At 43.6% G+C, this 15,812-nt stretch overlaps 2 protein-coding genes and 2 non-coding genes across 4 annotated transcripts; all 4 read left to right on the forward strand.

The window, feature by feature from the left end:
* Nucleotides 1-544: 544 nt before the first annotated feature.
* LOC146251638 (Nuclear RNase P) lies at nucleotides 545-849 on the forward strand. The gene has a single exon (XR_014732173.1).
* Nucleotides 850-1,319: 470 nt separating this feature from the next.
* Nucleotides 1,320-1,624, forward strand: LOC146251639 (Nuclear RNase P). The gene has a single exon (XR_014732172.1).
* Nucleotides 1,625-3,924: 2,300 nt separating this feature from the next.
* Nucleotides 3,925-5,246, forward strand: LOC146251640 (thyrotropin subunit beta-like). The gene is made up of 2 exons (XM_084681105.1): nucleotides 3,925-4,089; nucleotides 4,478-5,246. The coding sequence occupies exons 1-2, from the start codon at nucleotides 3,925-3,927 to the stop codon at nucleotides 4,766-4,768; spliced, it is 456 nt and encodes a 151-aa protein (XP_084537231.1). The 3' UTR covers nucleotides 4,769-5,246.
* Nucleotides 5,247-8,366: 3,120 nt separating this feature from the next.
* LOC146251641 (mitochondrial glutamate carrier 1-like) lies at nucleotides 8,367-15,268 on the forward strand. The gene is made up of 9 exons (XM_084680783.1): nucleotides 8,367-8,508; nucleotides 9,032-9,157; nucleotides 9,524-9,579; nucleotides 11,055-11,145; nucleotides 11,243-11,361; nucleotides 11,558-11,753; nucleotides 12,529-12,686; nucleotides 12,797-12,872; nucleotides 12,966-15,268. Exons 1-9 carry the CDS (start codon nucleotides 8,489-8,491, stop codon nucleotides 13,123-13,125), a joined length of 1,002 nt encoding a protein of 333 aa, XP_084536909.1. The 5' UTR covers nucleotides 8,367-8,488; the 3' UTR covers nucleotides 13,126-15,268.
* The last annotated feature ends 544 nt before the right edge of the window (nucleotides 15,269-15,812 follow it).

The raw sequence follows: 15,812 nt of genomic DNA on the forward strand, positions 1-15,812 counted from the left end.
TCGTTTTAGGACAAATAAATGCCACCTCATAGTTTTGTAATATGTTTTTGTTAGTAGGCTGTTGTGTAATGACCTATCTAGAATTACACGGCAAATTCCTGCTGTCATTCACATTTGTGACTACTCTCAGTTGAATAGGCTAATACAAAGGACAGTACAGCTGCAAAGTTTCTTGCCCCATACCAAATGTCTGCCGGAAACATTAATTGCTAGGTTTTTAGATAGGCTTCGAACCAGAGCTTCGCCATCATTGAATCTGCTACACTCCACTCGACCCTCTATTCAAGATTGGTTGTTAAGCACACATTGACCAATCAAAACATTTCTGATTTACATTTTCCCAGCATGCCTTTTTCCTTAGTCTAAAAATGTAAACCGAGGCAGAAAATTGTAAACTATACACATAATAATTGTAATAGATATAGTTATTTGCGTTATGCTTGTAAATACCAGTCAGGATACAAATTGTCTTTGCACACCATGACATGTAATATCCAAATCTTGCTGTGTGTATATATCTAAGTTACTAGTGTCTCTCTTTTCTGTGGGCGGAAGCTCATTGTAGAGGTCACGTGCAGAGTGCTGATCACTCCAACCAATCACCTCGGGGAAGGTCTGAGACAAGAGCCAATTACTGTCCTAGCGGGATGTCACCTGACGTGGGTGAGTGAGTGCACAGAAACCGTGGGCTGTTGTGAGCTAAATCATAGGAGATACCAGTTGCTACTGATTACGTGCAACTGGTGGATATGAACTCACGAGCTTGGAAACACTCACGGCTGGCGAATGAGTGCAATGTATGAGTTGGAGCATAGTTCCAGAACCCAATTCAGACTACTCTCCCCCCACTTTTCAAGTTTTACTTTCTAAACTACAGTACCCGAGTCTAAAAATCAACGGACTAACTCTATTGCTGTAAAAACGACCCCTCATTATGCCGACTTTGTGTTTACACTTAGCAGAGAAGTCGGTTCTGGAAGACGCAAGCGCATTTTAAGAATCTCTGGATGAGACATCCTATTTAAATTCAACTCTCCACTAAATCCAACCCTCTATTCAAGATTGGTTGTTAAGCACACATTGACCAATCAAAACATTTCTGATTTACAATTTCCCAGCATGCCTTTTTCCTTAGTCCAAAAATGTAAAAGCGAGGCAGACAATGGTAAAGTATACATATAATAATTGTAATAGATATAGTTATTTGCGTTATGCTTGTAAATACCAGTAAAGATACAAATTGACTTTACACACCATGACATGTAATATCCAAATCTTGCTGTGTGTATATATGTGAGTTACTAATGTCTCTCTTTTCAGTGGGCGGAAGCTCATTGTAGAGGTCACGTGCAGAGTGCTGATCACTCCAACCAATCACCTCGGGGAAGGTCTGAGACAAGAGCCAATTACTGTCCTAGCAGGATGTCACCTGACATGGGTGAGTGAGTGCACAGAAACCGTGGGCTGTTGTGAGCTAAATCATAGGAGATACCAGTTGCTACTGATTACGTGCAACTGGTGGATATGAACTCACGAGCTTGGAAACACTCACGGCTGGCGAATGAGTGCAATGTATGAGTTGGAGCATAGTTCCAGAACCCAATTCAGACTACTCTCCCCCCACTTTTCAAGTTTTACTTTCTAAACTACAGTATCCGAGTCTAAAAATCAACGGACTAACTCTATTGCTGTAAAAACGACCCCTCATTATGCCGACTTTGTGTTTACACTTAGCAAAGAAGTCGGTTCTGGAAGACGCAAGCGCTGTTTAAGAATTTCTGGATGAGACGCGCTATTTAAATACAAATCTAATGTCACCAAGACCGAGATAGAAGTGATGGAATGAGCGAGTTCACTATTGTTGCTATTATAAATGTTCATTATTATGATTCATTAGCTGTTTAATTTTACCTGGAGGGGTTTTGGGTGTGTGAATGGGATAAATTGGAAAGCTGTTTATTACATTCTTGGTATGTTAAATATATAGTTTTAATAACATCTGAAAATATATTTCTTGACATTAAACCTTCCTATTGTCTTAAGAAATACTATTACCTTTAGGTCACTGTGACCTGGGGTCCAGTTTACCTCATAACTCAACTAAACCTTTAAACACAAATATACAATTTTGCATTCTAGAGATTGTCATATTTATTATATTTATATACACTCTCTAGTGTCCCTCAAAGGTAAAGCCTGATAAATGTCAATAACACTATCTATCAACATATTTAAACAAATTCAAAAGGTAGGAAGCTACATAGGAGGCCATGTACTTGGGTTCATATTTTATATAATTTCATAGGTTTGAATATGATTTTGTGTCATTATGACCCCAGGACAGTAGGAGGGTTACACAGCCAGATAACCTGAGTAGCTGGGACAGACCTCTGTAGATGCTGCCTTTCCTAAACACACAACTGTTAGGAAACAGGAGTGTGGCTGTTGGAGCAACCCCTGCATGACCACACAGATGCCCTGGGTGAATGTAAGAAACAGAACACCTCCAAGTCCAGCTTGAGCTCAATGGAATTAAGGACGATCTGGTTGGCAGCACTGCAAATATCTTTGTGGCCAAAAATATGACATTCAAATCTAGATATACGTGGGGAAGATGCCAGGGCAGATTTTAAATGATCTAGAAATGATCATCTTACAATACAGAGAAGTCATGAGAGTTTAGTATGGAGAGATGATAGCTTTTGTCCCATTGGTGGGTGACCCACCTGGGTGACCCACCTGTTATTGAACATATGCAACAAGATAACTGTTCTGTCCTGTTTTGGAAAAGGTTTAGTGGTGTGACTCTAGGTGTTGCTGATTGGTCAGCCCCATGCTTGTGACCCCCGATATAACTGTGACAGTTATATAAGTCCATGTGAACGTGTCCTGCGTTTAATATCCTATTCAGATAGTGCTAATCTGGAGATTAACATAATTAGAGGTCTGTTTTGTGAATTGTGTAATACATTTAAATATATTCATTAATAATTTGTGTCTTGTGTTTAGAAGTTCATACGAGACAGGCAACTTTAGTAATTCATTAAAAGGCAGAATATAATGAAGCTTACTATATACTTAATATACAGTATACTAGACAGATACATACTTACATACATGGAGAGGCTAGAGTTATGTTCAGAATACAGTTGGTCAAAGATTAGGGGTGAAGGGTTGGAAAGTTGATCAGAGATTCATGGTTGTGTCTTTGTTTTGAGGTCATGTCCCCAGCCTTGCTGCTTTCACAGCGCACAGGCTGGGTGCCCCCCCCGTGTGCCTTCAGTTGTTGTCAGTAACCGTGGCAACCATGCTCTACATAACCCTGGATCTGATGGCACATGGCCACTCTGGCGATAAGGCCCAGAGGCGAATACTGGGATAATTAATGGATCAGATAACGCATGGCCTCTCCTTTCAGGTGGGTCAGAAACATGTGAGCCACAGCCCAGCATCAGCACTCATGGCTCCGTGCATTGTCCAACACACATGCCCCAAGGGGCCCTATCTGTGTAACACGCAACACACACACTTACCCGATCCCATTCATACTGACACAAACGTGCACTATTCGACCCTCTGTCTGTGCGTGTGAGCGTGGGTGTGTCCAGAACCTCTCGGTCAGAGCACGTTGAAGGGGTGCAGGTGGTTTTTTGAGGGCAGTGGGGGCAGGAGATCCTTTGTGTTTACCGTGGCAGATAAGAGATCCAGAGGGGATCAGTGGGGATTAAGCCCCTCCATAAAAAGAGCAATGGGCGCTCCTGGGTCCACGGCACCTCTTTATCTTCCAGAGGACTGCAGAGGAGAGCAAAGTCCTCCACCATCCCCTGAGAAGAACAGACGTCCGGGCCGAGGGAAGAGAAGACTGTGGTGTTTGGAGGTCGGAGCGGAGTGTCAGTGAATGGTGTGTCTGTGCGTGGAGACAGCATGTTGGGTGTGTTCACCTGTGGGCTGCTGGGTGTGTTGATGGGGGCCATGGGAGTGGTGTGCGACTGCATGCTGGAGAATTACACCCTGCTCATCGAGAAACATGGATGCGATCAGTGTATGGCGGTCAACACCACTATCTGCAGTGGCTTCTGTCACTCCCAGGTAAGATGTTGTCGCCGCTGGACACATGCAATCGATACACCAAGGTTTGAATGATACGCTGGTTTCATTCTAATTCCGAAAAATGCTTCCTTTTGGAATTTCTGTAGTAGTAAATTAGCAAGAGATTTGAAAGGGTTCCTTTGGAATACATTAAATTAACTATTTTGACTTGCTTTGAAATGAAAAATACCTCAGTCTTAACACCCACATGCATGCAAACAAGTACAGACAAAAATGAAACAAAATGAGAGTGGCTCACTGAATTGATAGTATCTGTTGAGGAAATGAGGAAAAGAAAGGTTAAAACAGTGATTTGTAATTAGCTTCAAGACCTCATGAACTCTCGCTTATCTCTTGTATATTTCTGAACCGCTTGTCTATATTCCAGGATACCAACGTTAAGGGGCGGGTGGGTAAGAGCTACCTGATCCAGCAGGGTTGCATGCCCCACACTCTGGCCTATCGTTCAGCCCATGTGCCAGGCTGCCCACAGCACATCAGCTCCCTGCTCTACTACCCCGAGTCCCAAAGCTGCCATTGTGCCCGCTGCGATGGACACACACACCACTGTGTCCACCGGCGCCAGGCCCACACTAGCCCCAGCCCCTGCCCCTTCAGGCAGCCCGCGAGGAGGAACAGAACGCGCGCAGGCAAGAGGAGCCGTCCCTCGAAGAACTGAGGGCAGATTTTGGAAATGTTCTACCTCTTACTCACTGCAAGGATACATGGCTTGGGTTTACCCATACTTAGCTACGCTGTGCTGTGTTGTGCTTTTTGCTGGTCAAATAGGTATTTGGGTTGTAGTATTGTATATTTATGAAAAAGTCTGTGTTGAGCATTTATCTGTATGTTTTGAAGTGTTCAGTTCCAATGTGATAAGTTGGAGCGTGATACACTGGCATGTTTTTCATTACAATAATAATAACAACAACAACAACAACAGGCATTTGACCTGAACAGTGAAGCAGTAGATGCATTACAGTACGAAGTAGGTCGTATTGGTCAACCTCCAGGGCTAGAGTATACATGCCATTCTGTAATACCTTGATTTTAAGACTGTTTAACTGTTATCTGTTTTAATTTACATCAAGCTCTTTAGTAAAGAGTATTAGTAAATTAGTAAAGACATTTATGATATAGGTAACTTGTTTTATCATGTTGTGGTCAGCTAACAATCATTTATTCAATGTCAGTTGTGTTTAAAATATCAGTTGTCCATTAAAAATAAAAATTACTCTGCACATTAAAGTTAGTTAAATTAATTTAGATATTCATTCATATTTGGATTATTTGAATGAGTACATAATGACTTGTATTAATGCAGATGCATGAATATAGGACTGTGACTTTCCACAGGGCTGTTGCATTCAGATGGTAAAATACCATCTGGGTACTTTGCCCCTGTGTCATGTCCCCGCCCCTTGTTTGGGGAAAGCAGCCTTTCTAATTTGACTGGTAGAAATGTCCAAATCAGAAGTCTTTGGACTGTGCAGCACTAGTGTAATGCCTGTGCCCGTGATGCAGAACCGGTAGATATTAATTTGTTGATTCGATGTAAATTTAAAATACAAATTATTTGTATGATTTTATATTATTCATATGTAAATTGCAGTTAATTAAGCGAGCCAGAGTTTCCTCCATGAAGAACTCCCTTTGCAAGAAGCTGATTCAAACTGTCAGTGATCAGGCAGCACTGCTCATCTGGATGCCAGCCTTAACAAGACATCTGTTTTCCTGTTGTCTTATTTGAATGTGACATTTTGAAAACTTAGTTACAATACCATACACAAGATAATAAATTACTAAATCAATTGTAATGAATAATTAACAAAAAATGTTTAGGTTCAGGGATAGGATGGAAACGCTAGCTCTAGTATGACGTCATAAAGAATTAAATAGCATGCTATAATATTAGATCAATTCAGTGTTATAGTAGTAATAGTAGATCAATTCAGTGTTATAGTAGTAATAGTAGAGCTATTCAGTGTTATAGTAGTAATAGTAGAGCTATTCAGTGTTATAGTAGTAATAGTAGAGCTATTCAGTGTTATAGTAGTAATAGTAGAGCTATTCAGTGTTATAGTAGTAATAGTAGAGCTATTCAGTGGTATAACATGACTGGCCCTCACACTTATACCTGCAGTTGAGTTGAGGTTCACTTGTCTGCGTGCCCCACTGAAAGTACACTATTTGTGTTTGAGCATGACCAACACATACAACATGTCTCTGCTCACCACCCTGTGGCTTTTCATTGCCTCATCCTCCCCTGGTGCCGTCTGAGGTGAAGACACTAACCACCCTCAGAAGATTTTTCCCTACCAGATTAAGCTTTGTAAATTAGAAGGCCAGGTACAGGTGTTCCAGACCCCTGAACCTGTCTTCCAACACGGTATGTCAATCATAACAATAGTCATATATATACATATTTGTTGTTATATTATCAGTTTACAATATATATAAATAGTGGGGCGATGTTTTATTCCTGTGTTTCTGCTATTAGATTTCTGTGTATTTTTGTGATTTTCTGTCACAGGCACAGTTCATTAAAGACTCTGAGTCTGGAATTTAATTAACATGGTTTTGTTACCCTCAAATGTCATCGATATGCCACCCTTTTCCTTTTCAGGTGTATGATTCAAAGTCTACAGTCTGGTGATACCCCTTTGTGTCCTTTCACAGGTAAATCTTTCACTGAAGGAATTCACATTGAACGCTCTAACCAAATATATCAGACGTGGCCAAAATGCCCAAATAGCTAAGCCCCCTGTCTCCCCCGTTTCCACATCAGTTGCGTTGCCGTCAATTCGGAATTTACCCACCAGTCTTTCTCTTCAGGAGACACAGTATATTTGCCATTCAGGCACTCCAACCTGGCACAAGTAAGCTGGCACTCTGCTAGGCAACCTCTCCAGCCAAGTTCCAAGCTCAGTATCCAAGACAACGACCTCTACATCCTGGACGCCACCAAGTCTAATGCTGGGATGTACACCTGTGAGACTGTGGGGAAGGTGAAAGGATGTCTTTACCACCAGATCATGGCAGCCTACCACCCAACCCAAGGTGTCCTTTTTCCTCCATTTCCATGTAGCAGTGCGGCTGCTAATTGTGCTTCTGGTATTTGTGGGCTTGAGGTGTTTGTGCAGTGGGAGAGAGACAATGAGAAAGAGACAGAGAGACAGACAGGGTGTAAGAGAAACAGCGTGGGGCGTGGGAGCACTAATGACATCCACTGTGTTGTAGAGGACCTGTGGAACATGACAGCATGCACAATCTATGTTGTGTGACTTTTGGAAACTGTGGGACTTGTTTTTTATGAATCATAATGTCGGCTGTAAAGGCTAACAATTCTGTCTCTCTCGCTTCTAAGCTTTGACCTCTGTTCAGTGTCTCACCGTTATTTTAATAAAAAACAATTAATTAATGAAATGTTTTTTAAAAATCCGAAACAAAACAACTTTTGTGCCATGAAAAGCTGTGCAGAGAGCCATTGTATTATCTTGCTTGTACTATGGCTCATCAATAATGATGTCAATGTGGAGCCCAGCATGGAGGGTGAGAAAGCTGACCTTGAGCCTCCTCAGCAAGGGGAGTCATAACTGATATCGACCGTGAATGACCAAACAGATACCTCTGGACCGTCAATGAATGAGGCTGAGAAAATGAGCTCATGATCCCTCAACAGGATGATAACATGAATACAGAAGGGTGAGAAGGGTCAGAATATGTAATTATATCGGTGTGTTTATCGTCTACATGGGTATAGGAGGCCCCCCATACCACCATACTCTTATAAAAATGTGACACACGTACAAGATAATAACCAACCCTATTATCTAAACTAACATCTAATCGTTTTGTTATAACGTATAATGTATTGTTATAATAACCTTCAAAATACTGTTGTTTTACAAAAAGATGAAAAAAGTATATTCAATAATAAAAGTTATTATTAAAAGTCATTCTGAAATGTACTCCACAAACCACCCTGCACAGCCTTTAGCTTTAAGTTCAAATTTTACCAGTGTCTTGTCTGAACAGGTTTGGATTTTGCATAATTATAGTGTTTGGGTATTTGGAATTTAGATCGACTTGGATCCACTTTGTGTGGGTGTGTGTTCATTGTGTCTTCTGAGAGAGAAGGCTTCTAATCTCAACCTGCTGGCAGTGTCAGTAGGAGGGGAGTGGAGAGGGGGAGTGTCGTGTGCAGGCAGACCCGGGGCGTGCTAGCTGGACTATATATATAACTGTGCGACTCTCTTCACTCTGCCGTTCTCAGTAACTCCTGGGGAATCTGCTGCCTGCTCTCCTCCTCCAGTGACCACACGCTCAGCCTCTGTCTCCAGTCCCAGACACACCCCGGATCGGATCTCCAGTCTTCCCACCTCACAGGACTAGCACCATGGCCCAGCAACAGATCAGGTAGGTCCCCTGTTTATGGTCATTTCAACAGGCATCGGTCAAAGTAAGAAAATGTTAATCACTGTGTGGAAATCTATTGGATAATGACACTGAATTTATGTCAATTGAATTAAGTTTGCTATCTATTAGAAAACAACTTTTTGGAGACAAGTGGTTAATGAACACACATGTGGCTAAATTTGTACTGAGGGGGTTCAATACAGTGAAGGCTCTTGCTCGTTATTTTGGAATGTAGGGGCATGTCACTTAAGCTGCAGGCACATGCACATGCACATAGATCCATGCACACATAAACACTCACCTTCCAACACAGTGTCCAGTAGTCTATGTCTACATTTTAATGTAGACAGGATCAGTCTAGACAAATAAAAAATGAGGATGCTTTATTCGGACAAAGTGCATGTCAGTCCGTACTTTTCTTTGTCGTTTGTTTCTTTGCCTTCGTTGACAATAATGTTAGTGAGAGTTTCTGCTAGGACAAAGGGAATGTTTTGGCATTTGAAATGTATGTGTGTGTTTGCAGCCTCCCAGCTAAACTGATCAACGGGGGGATAGCAGGCATAGTAGGAGTCACTTGTGTGTTCCCCATCGACCTGGCCAAGACTCGTCTGCAGAACCAAAGATGTGGGCAGCCGCTCTATAAGAACATGTGAGACCACACAAGCACACATGACCTCATTAGCCTTTCGAAAGAAGGCTTGGGAAGGGGTTTTCTCTAAACTAACTTCTAGCTCCTTTTATTCAACACTTTTTGGGCCATCAAAACCTGTTTGGCTGACTGGTATGTGGAGCCCAAGTCTTTCTCAGTAATAGGAATTTTCTAAGAACTGGGTGTGTCTCTTCACCTGACCATTATCCAATTTCCATAGGACAACACAACTTTATTTAAATGTTGTTGTATGAAGGGGTCTATCTGTGTTTGTATAGATTATGGGCTTTTCTTTTGGTTGCAAGGTTCTTAAGCAGAGTTTGATTCCCTCAAGATAGGTTGTAATCCTCTCTTCCCTCTTATCAGGATGGACTGTCTCATGAAGACGGTGAGGTCAGAGGGCTACTTTGGAATGTACAGAGGTGAGACGCTAAGCTGGGCTCATTCTCTGTTCGGATTTCTCTCAGTTTGGAATAACTATTTGACGTCGGCCATTACCTGCAACAGTACTGCATAAAGTTCAGTAATGCTAGAACTGGGCTTTAGGTACATTAACACAAGACAGGTTTGACTTTGTAAAGTCAACAGGAAAAATAGACATGTCCCTACAGATTTTAAAAGAATCAAAGATGATAAAAAGTTGGCTGATAACGATATGAAGTATTTCTTGTATCTAATACAGCCTCCAGGGTAACCTGCCTTGACAGGTCTGGGGGGGTATGAATCATGTGTCAGTATTCCCTCCCCCGCCCTCCTACCCCCCCCCCCCCCCCCCATCACCCTGCATTGAATTACTTTGATATGTGTGGTTTTAAAGAAAATAACTCTCATGGGTCTCAGTGTGAAACACTTCTTTGTGTGTTGTTTGCATCCCTGTTCTTCATGTTGCAGATTAACTAGAAGCCCATGGCCAGTTGAGGCTAGCCATAATGGCACAGCCCCCACTAAAGGCAAAACAATGTATTTTTTCTATATTGCTGTCCTCTGCTGTTCTAAGTATATTCTTTCTCTCTGAACACAAGTTATTAATACATGTTATTACACTCTTCTTTTAAACCCCCCCCCCCTTTCCGTAGTCTAGCATTAGTGCTTCATTTATCTCTGCCTGTTCTCTGTCTTCCCTCACTCTGTGAATCATTAACACCGTTTAACAGATTATCACCCATGCATTCATGTTTAGACTAGTTTGTATAAATCAGTGGTTCTCAAATTATTGAACATGACCCTCAGGTGTATGGAGTAGTATAATTCTATAGTTCAGTCAAGACAATCACGTATTATATTTGATCATTTATTGTTACATGACATGGACATGTAGATTTACTTTGGCGGAGTGGATGATCTAAGGGAAGCACTCACTGCCTCCTCAATGCAATACATACATAAATGACATATGAGGCAGGGAGCAATAGAGATATAATCCCCCTGGTGGATAGAACATACAGACAGCATGGGGAGAAGGGGATGGTGGAGGGTGGCAGCACCACTGATCATACAACAACCGGGGTGAGTGTGTGCGTATCCGCGCGTCTTTTAAAGACGCCTTATTGGACGTGGCCCAATGGATATGCGCTGCTAACATGGGTGTGGGAGTGGGTGGAGGAAGGAAGGTGGAGTAAGACGCCTTACGTCCCCGACAAATGGATGACGTGCGCTGCCTGATTGCCCTGCCTGAACTAGCTGCGCTTATTAAGAGGATATCATTCTTGAAATTGCGTCCCGACAGAAACATTTTGAGAACCACTGGTCTACATTGTCCAAGAATATGATTCAGTGTGAAATTTGTATTTTTCCATCAAAGTTTGTCAAAAACTAAAGTCAAAATATATGCAATATTTATGCTAAGCACCCTCAGTGTAAATATCTGGTTAGACTAACTTTTTCTGGTGATTTCTAGGAGCTGCAGTGAACCTCACCCTGGTGACCCCAGAGAAGGCCATCAAACTGGCCGCCAACGACTTCTTCCGCCACCAGCTTAGTAAAGACGGGTAAGCCAAATATTCGCAACACTTGAATAGACTTGACTGACCGCTGCATGTACTGCTGTGTCTAATGTACCCACTCATATCAATGTGTGTGTTTCAGTGGCAGGCTGACGGTCTCCAAAGAAATGCTGGCGGGATGTGGAGCAGGAATGTGCCAGGTCATCATCACCACCCCCATGGAGATGCTGAAGATCCAGCTACAAGATGCCGGCAGGCTTGGTGAGGAAGCCGGACCCCATTTTGGCTCCAGACGCACATCAGGGAAAATTCTAGTTTAGTATTATAGTCCCCCTACTGTCGTAGCTACCAATCAGGGATGAGATGCATACAGTGACAGTGATCCCACAGCCCATGGTTTGAAGTGTTGGGTCCAGCTGAACACGCCCCTCCTCCCCCCTCTCTCTCCATAAAACAGTGGCGCAGCAGAGAGTCATGCCCAACATGGTGCCCGTCCTGAAAGTGGGAGGAGCCAACGCCGTTCTGAGACGCTCGTACACGGCCGGCCCCGCCCCCCAGCTGCTGCGAGCGTCGGCCACCCAGATCACCAGGGAGCTGCTGAGAACCAAGGGCATCACAGGCCTGTACCAGGGGCTGGGGGCCACTCTGATGAGGTGAGGAGGGGGAGAGGTGGGGAGGAGGGCAGGGGAGTGGAGGAGGAGGGGAGGAGGGGAGGGGAGGAGGGAGGAGGGAGGAGGAGGGGAGGAGGGAGGAGGGAGAAGGGAGGAGGGAGGGAGGAGGGAGGAGGGAGGAGGGAGGAGGAAGAAAGGAGGAGGGAGGAGGGAGGAGGGAGGAGGGAGGGAAGGGTGGGGGGGGCAACCCTTGTAGATCCTCAAAGAGTGCGTGGGTGATGTGAGATCAGAAGATGACACTTTTGTGATCCCCCGGCCGGGGAAATCAGTGTTTGATAAGACAGCCTGACTCCTCATGCCTTCTGTAGTTAACAATGCTGTCAAATCCTTCACCTGGAGATTCACCCTCCTGTAGGTTTTCATTCCAACGCGGGTTGTAACAAACATGATTTAGCTTGTCAACCAGCTAATTAGTTGAATGAGGTGTGTGGGGTTACAGGACAAAATGCTCAGAAAGAACAGGGTTGTGCACCTACTAGAGTACTAGCTCGAGGACTTTGTGTCTCTGGGATTTGTGTTTCTGTGGTTTTAGGAGGTTGTCCGTTTCTCACTCTCTCTCTCTCTCTCTCTCTCTCTCTCTCTCTCTCTCTCTCTCTCTCTCTCTCTCGCTCTCTCTCTCGCTCTCTCTCTCTCTCACTCTCTCTCTCTCTCTCTCTCTCTCTCTCTCTCTCTCTCTCTCTCTCTCTCTCTCTCTCTCTCTCTCTCTCTCTCTCTCTCTCTCTCTCTCTCTCTCTCTCTTTCTCTCTCTGTATATCAGGGACATTCCGTTCTCGGTGGTCTATTTCCCGCTCTTCGCCCACCTGAACCAGCTGGGCGAGCGCTCGTCCCAGGACACCAGCGTTCCTTTCTACTGGTCCTTCCTGTCTGGCTGCTTGGCCGGGTCGACTGCCGCCGTGGCGGTCAACCCTTGTGACGGTAAGCAGGGCCGAAGTGCGACCAAAACAAACATGGCAAAAAGGAGAGCGTCATCTCGTTTGCTACTCGACGCTGACCCGGCCTTGTTGTGGTTTTCTTGTTGCCCTCAGTGATCAAAACCAGGCTCCAGTCGCTGAGCAAGGGAGCCAACGAGGAGACCTACAGCGGAGTGGTAGACTGCATCAGGTACACCCCCCCCCCCCCCCCCCCCGTAACACGAATGTTGACTTTGTTCCTTGTTGACAGCGATTGACTCCCTGGTTGTCTGTGTCTCTGCAGTAAGATATTGAAGAAGGAGGGTCCAGGAGCGTTCCTGAAGGGCGCAGGCTGCAGGGCGTTGGTCATCGCCCCTCTGTTCGGAATAGCCCAGGTCATGTACTTTGTAGGCGTGGGGGAGTTTCTGCTAGGATACACGCCTTACAACATCTACTCTGCCTAAGGCGACCACACCCCATCATCCCCCCTCCCCCCTCCAGCTTGTAAAAAAGGAATTTCTGATAAGGCAGCTACACACCCAAAGCGCAGCCACAAGGTGGAGAAAAGCCAATGGGATCACCAGTGGCTATTTGTTTTTCAAAATGACGTCTCTGTAGAATGAACCGGCGTATTTGATAAGCCGCAAATGAACCTGCAGTTCTGTGCAGTTCATAGGGAGCAGTAGGGAGAGAAAGAAATATATTATTGTCTGTTTTCTCCTCAGTGCCCCTGGAAACCCTTATGGATTCAGTGTCCCTCAATGAGGGACACTGCCTCCTTACCTCAACCTCTAATACAGACCTACCCGTTTCCAAGACCTTTTACTATCCATCATCTGTAGGGCTGCCCCACCTTGTGTCCCTACTGTCTTGTGGATTAGAATTACAACTCTTATCCAGCACACTTTTTTTGTGATTAGCTGGTTGACAAGCTGTATCATGCTTGTTACAATTTGGGTTGGATTGGAAACTGACAGGGTAGTTTTCCAGGAGCAGGGTTAGGAGGACTTGCTATACATCGTATCGCTATCTTCAACCCAAAATGTGTTTCATATCCCTCACCCCTAACCTTTCCCTGCAACCCTAGCTTGGGCAACCTACTCAGCCTGTCTCTCGCTTTTAGTAGGTGAGGGGTCACAGATAACTGTCACAATGTAAATCTTGTCAGCAAATAAGCATAGCATAAGTTGGGGAATGAACATCAACATACTTGAACATCTTCAATCCTGTTTTAAAGGTTGATGTAATTATTTGGAATATTATTGTCAATATACTTTATTGTTTTTGCTATGGCCATATCAATCCCTGCTGGTTCCTCCCAAAATGGCTGCCGTTTGCAGTCATCTAGTCCCAAACAAAACAGTTTACAACAAAGTTGTTTCAAACCACCAACAGAAGCGTTGCAGCAGGTAAATGGGAGTAGAGAATAACCGCCACCTCTCATTTGGGAAAGCTTTGCAGGGATTTCAGGGCCTTGTTTTGAATATAAAACATGTGATATTTTTTTTACTCCGGTAGTGGTTCTCAAACGTCTGAAATGGCTTCACTTTCCAACCCCCGCCCAACTAAACCTAACAGAGCACCGATTCAAAAACCTACAAAGCCTTGGGAGCCACCATAGACACTCTAGGTTTCACCACGGTGTGGAAGAGATTCCTCATGTTTGGCAACACGGGCAGTGGAATGTGATACGGGGGTGACAGAGTTGGACCTCCATGGTTATGCAAGAGGCTCCCACAGTTCCTGAGTTCTCTTCAAACTTGCCAGAGCCCCATATGAGTTGTGTATTCTTCCTAAATTCAGACAGGGACCTGACACGTTATGTCCCAATTCAGATTTTTGTACGCGTAAATTGGACAATTCGACAAGTAGTCGAGTGCGTCACCAAATATTGTCCGGTCATGAAGGAAGTTGGGCGAGGAAAGAGAAACAGTGTTAACGTTTCAGGACAGAACACTGCCGATTGTACCTTTTGGCGTCATTGTTAGGACTTGCCATGCCAGGGGGACCAAGTCTACTGACAATACCGGCATAGCATTTCCCCCACAACATCCTAAACAGTTCATATTAAACTTGAGTTGCCAACACGTTTTCACTGCTACTTGGTCCAGTGATTTGTTTGCAGTGATAAAGACCCTCAAAGTAAATCCTATTAATTGTCCTTATTTGTGTTGTGAGAGTGGGTGTATATAAAAGTAATGGTGATATTATTGGTCTCTTTTGAAATTTGTAGTGTAAGTTTACAATATTTTGGGGGGTGTAAAATCCCTCCAGTGGCTGATTTTCTTTGGGTCCTGAGACTATTATTATATTTTCACCCATGTTCATCAATGTGTTGTTTACATAGGATTGTGGTGCACTTTGTTACTTATATTTTTACATGAGAAAATGGTGCCTGGTTTGGCACATCACAGAGCCAGTGTGGCATCATGGGAAAATTCTACTTGGCCTCTTCAGACAGAGAAAGAAATGATGATTAATTTAATCAGGATGTCAATTTAACATGCAATTTTTGATTTTTCTGTAATCCAAAGGAGTATTTTGTGTTTCCCAAATATGCATTACGAAATATGTACACAAACACAAAGTAAAGAAATGTCCAATTAAGCTTTTGTTTTGCATCATTTGTTGAGTGTGTTCCCTAGATGTTTGAGTCCAAATTACGTTTTGTACACATTACTCAGATACAGTACTATCTGGCACAGTTTGCTTTCCTAAAGTAAGGTTTACATTACTTGACTTATAGAACCAAAAACAAAACTACAACAATATTCCAAATATATGATGAATGACAACCAATGGATAATAATGGCTATTGAACCCCCCACACACACAAATATCTGACTACTGGATAATAACAACTTTGGCTGATGCAAGCTTCTCAAGGAGTTACACTGAGCCCCATGCCATGTGTGTGCTGCGTGCTTGTTGCTACCCGCTAAAGTGCATGGCATGCAGGATGTGTGTAACTCTAATCCTGCCTTGCAGTGTGGTATGCATAACTGACGTGTTCAGCTGTCTGATGATTTCAACCAAGAAATGTAAAACTTCAAACTAAGACTGACCAAAGGCAACACTTTGACCAAGGCCATACAGGTTTCCCCCCATGAGAGCCTTTGACCCTTTGAAAGCTTTATTCAAGCATTTTTCC

Source organism: Hypomesus nipponensis, chromosome 18, assembly GCF_054491055.1.
Source record: "Hypomesus nipponensis isolate SF chromosome 18, ASM5449105v1, whole genome shotgun sequence".
NCBI lineage: Eukaryota > Metazoa > Chordata > Actinopteri > Osmeriformes > Osmeridae > Hypomesus > Hypomesus nipponensis.